The following is a 4,162-nucleotide window of genomic DNA, read 5'->3' as shown; positions in this document are numbered from 1 at the left end:
GTCCTCTGCTAATTAATGCCTTCGGCCTTCCCAGATGATGTCTCGAGAAGGGCTCTGAACATTGGATCATCGATTTATGTTGCTAACCCACAAGCTGATGGGTGGTGGGGTGCTCTGCCCTTCTCTGATTTATTGTCCATGACTCAGCCGTACCCAAGACAATAAAATCCGAGTGAAGACCAACCTTTCCCGGCACATCAGTATGCTGCCGGATCGTTCCTCTTCCCTCTCAGGATACATTAAACTCTTGTTCCTGGCCTTACCTGTCCTTGTGCTCCTGGCTTAGGCTTCCCCAGGTAACCAGACCATGGAGAGGAGGGAAAAGGGAGTGAGAATGAGGTTCTACGCATAGAATTATTGAAAAACTGATCATGTGCAGCAGTGAAGACAATCTACAGAGATAACTGAGATGTAGTGAAAAGCCTTGGTATAGTGACTACGTCCCATAATAAGGGTGGTCTGTCACTTCTGACCATTATGGTGTTTTTCATGATGGCAAATATGGGCGGAGCCCAAGGTTTCTCATATGATGTCCCCTCCGTATGCAGAAGCAACTGCAGCATCCCTGGTGTCCTTAATATCCTTGTCCCAAATGTCAACGGGGTCTCATCCCAGGTGTCTCTCACTCCAACCTACTTTCAATTGATACTGCCTCTGATAATAACAGGTCCCATTACTTTGCTTCTCCATTGTTATGTGGACTTGAACGTTCCTTTAAAGCAATCAGAAGAGCTATCTTGCTCTTGTCTTAGAACACGTATAGTGAAAAATTTGTAGGTTGACGCCCGATATCTGGAGTTTTGTAAAAACAGGCTCAGGGTGTGGACTGGTTAAGGCAGGTGATTCTGGATTCCAGATTGAACGTGGCCATAGCTCTAACAATATGATAGATTTTATGACTGAGCAGTGGATAACTTTCTGACGGAAATATTTTCTGCTTAAGCTTCCTGGGGATTCTAAAGTTTATTGTTTTTTCATGTTTGTCCTTGAGAGGGGCACCTAGGTGGCTCAGTCGGTTAAGCATCCGACTTTGGCTAGGTCATGATCTCACGGCGCATGAGTTTGAGCCCCGTGAGGGGCTCTGTGCTGACAGCTTAGAGCCTGGAGCCTGCTTTGGATTCTGTGTATCTCTCTCTCTGCCCCTATCCACCACCCCCCCCCCCCCACCCCAACCGCCGGCTCTCTCTGTCTCTCAAAAATAAGTAAACGTTAAAAAAAAATTAAAAACCACAAACTTTAATGATTATCCTTGGGCGGGGCGGGGGCGCTGCTGGGCAGAGAGAGGGAGACACAGAATCCGAACCAGGCTCCAGTCTCTGAGCTGTCAGCATAGAGCTGGATGCGGAGCTCGAGCTCGAACTCACAAACCACAAGATCATGACCTGAGCCAAGTCGGACGCTTAACCAACTGAACCACCCAGGCACCCCTAAAGATATTTTTTAATGTTTATTTCTTTTTGAGAGACAGAGCGCACAAGCAAGCAAGCAAGCAAGCAAGCAAGAGTGAGAGGGGCAGAGAGAGAGGCAGACAGAGGATCTGAAGCGGGTATGCCCTGACAGCAGAGAGCTCAATGCAGGGCTCGGACTCACCAACCGTGAGATCATGACTTGAGCCCAAGTGAGATGCTTAACTGACTGAGCCACCCAGACGTCCCTAAAGTTTATGATTTTTATTTTCATGATTTCCTTTTGGATTATTGCTGCTAAAAGCTGCACCCTCTCTTGGATCAGCTTTTCAAACCGAAAATCTTTGTCAATCACTGAGTTGTTCTAGAAGCAAAAGAAGGTAATTCTGGGCTAATACTGAGTTGGTTTCAGCCTGCTTTAAACTCTAGTGAGGGCTGATTGGTCTTGGGGAGGGAATTAGAGCTGCAAAAGACATTTTGGGGAAAGAATTTGCACATTGATTCATGGAATCAGAGTCCTCTTAATTCTGATTTGTCCATTCTGAACATCCAAGTGAGAAAGAGAGACTTGGGAATTATCTTCCAGGAGGGGAGTTTGGGGCAAAACACAAATAGAGGGAATCAAGATACTATGATCTCTCAAAGGAACCCAGGGTGTTGGGGAAGTTGGGTGTGTACTCTGTGTTTTATAGATCCAGATAAGGTTGAGCCACAATGTCCTCTAAGTGCAGAGTTTTACACCGTCCAGAATATCAGCCTGCAGGTCGGCAATATACACTGAACTTTCAATGTTCAAAGCCCTGTTCTAGGGCGTCATTTGGGTCATGCACCTGGAACAGTGCCTGGGACACGCTCTGGTGTTCAACAAAGCACTGTTGAGCGAATAATGAACAGAGTGGGGCAAAAACAGGAAATTAAAGGTATAGGTCCATTCCTTGGCAGGCACCTAGATTTGGGGACAAGGAGGAACGAGTGTTGGTGAGACTGAAAAGCGACAGGTGAAAACATCACAAGTACAGAAATAAATTCCAGTTAGAGCTGGTTGAAGGAAGGGAGATAACTACTCTTATCTTGTACATGTCGCGACCAGTATTAAGCATTTCTACATGGACAGGCTTATTTAATTTTCCCAAGAATGCCATTACATTTTGATAGTTCATTCTAACCATTATTACTATAATACTAACATCCTTAGTCGAATAGTCTCTACTCTTTTTCATGTATTTTGTTTATTCATCTTTTTGTTTATTTTGATAGATGGATGGGTCAAAAGGTGCAGTTGTAGAATTGGCAGATGCAGGCAATCTTGCAAAGAAAATGAGAAGAAGAAAGAAAAATGTGGGCCAAAAAGAATTTGCTGCATCCCTGATGGAAAGCACATATCCTTAAACCCTTATGAGAAACAACAGATAAGATGTCAGTTTAAGGCAAGAACAACTCAACATCCACCAACTCCTGACGTAAGACGTTTAACAGCCAGAATAATGAGTCAGTAAAGGACCTACATGGTCCCTAGCTCCTTAGACACCTGCTGGGTCTTCACATAATCCATTAAAGAAAATATGCTCATTCCAGCTCTCTTTCCGTCCTGCCTCTTTAGTCCTCTGTAGCCTGATATCTCTAGGTTGTCCCAGGGTTTGACTGATATTACTGGTTCTCACTGTAAGACAGTTTTATAGGATCTAGATTCTGAATTCCTAAGCCTCTGACCAGGTGCTGCTAGGTCCCTCAACATGGAAGTTTTCCAGGCTAACGCAGCTTCCATCTTAGCCACACATTCTTATCTAATGCCTCATCCTAGACTCTTGAGGTAGGTCAGTGTGTTCGGTCCAGAGGTCTTCTTTTGCCTCTTTAGCTCAAGGTTTAGCCCAAGATTCTGCCTCTTGGGCTCACTCTTGGAATTTATCCCTTACCCCAGTTCCCTAATCGCACTTGGCTTTCCAAAGATTGGCGTGCCCTCTGACTGGGAAACAACCATTGCCACCCTACCCAAATGAAAGGGGAAAAGAGTAAAACAAAACAAAACACACACACACAAACAACCAGTACCCCCAAAACAAAAAAACAACCCCCCAAATCCTCAACATTTACTGAGAACTTATGGGTGCAAGGCCTTGTCCTAAGCATGTTACATACATAGTCTCCTTTTGTCCTAACAGCTAGCTCCATGAGGTTAACAGCGTAGTTTTATGTCTCTTTGCCAGAAGGGGAAACCTAGTCACAGAGAGTTTAAGCGACTTGCCCCAGGTACCGTTGACCACTGAGCTAATAGTTCAGTAGCAGGATTTTGAACCCATGATGCCCGAGTTTAGACATTATGCTTCTTCCCAGTGGAAAATCATTACTGCAGCACCCAGAACCAACCTCTTTAACATGGAAGGTGTGGCGGAAGGCAAGGACTTGTGAGCCTCCTTATGGTTAAAATGTGTAACAAATCCAGCCCTAACTTGCATATCCAGGCACAAATAGAAATGATCCCGAGTTGCAGTTAAGGAAGGAGTTGTTCCCACTTAGCAGTCTTAGTTCAGAGGCCAATGCCAGTCAGGTCTAAGAAGAAAATTATCCCTTGCCTCTGTTGACGTAATAATCTGGAGAACACAGTCTGGAGACAGTTTGCAGCAATCCTCACCATCGTGGCAGATTCTAACCATTCAATGCCTTTCTCAAAGGACTTTCACATCATTTTCCTCATTTCCCTCCAACCATCTACCATCCCAAACCTCAGAAGAGGTCCTTAGGATAGCTGGAGAGTGGAT

At 44.9% G+C, this 4,162-nt stretch overlaps 1 protein-coding gene across 1 annotated transcript; it reads left to right on the top strand.

The window, feature by feature from the left end:
• Nucleotides 1-202: 202 nt before the first annotated feature.
• DEFB115 (defensin beta 115) lies at nucleotides 203-2,916 on the top strand. The gene is given in 2 exon segments (XM_047853077.1): nucleotides 203-296; nucleotides 2,664-2,916. Coding segments are annotated over 2 exon segments (333 nt in total). The 3' UTR covers nucleotides 2,903-2,916.
• The last annotated feature ends 1,246 nt before the right edge of the window (nucleotides 2,917-4,162 follow it).

This window comes from Prionailurus viverrinus, chromosome A3 (genome assembly GCF_022837055.1).
Source record: "Prionailurus viverrinus isolate Anna chromosome A3, UM_Priviv_1.0, whole genome shotgun sequence".
Lineage (NCBI taxonomy): Eukaryota > Metazoa > Chordata > Mammalia > Carnivora > Felidae > Prionailurus > Prionailurus viverrinus.
The sequence above is the reverse complement of the archived record's forward strand: the minus strand, read 5'-3'. Positions and strand labels throughout refer to the sequence as shown.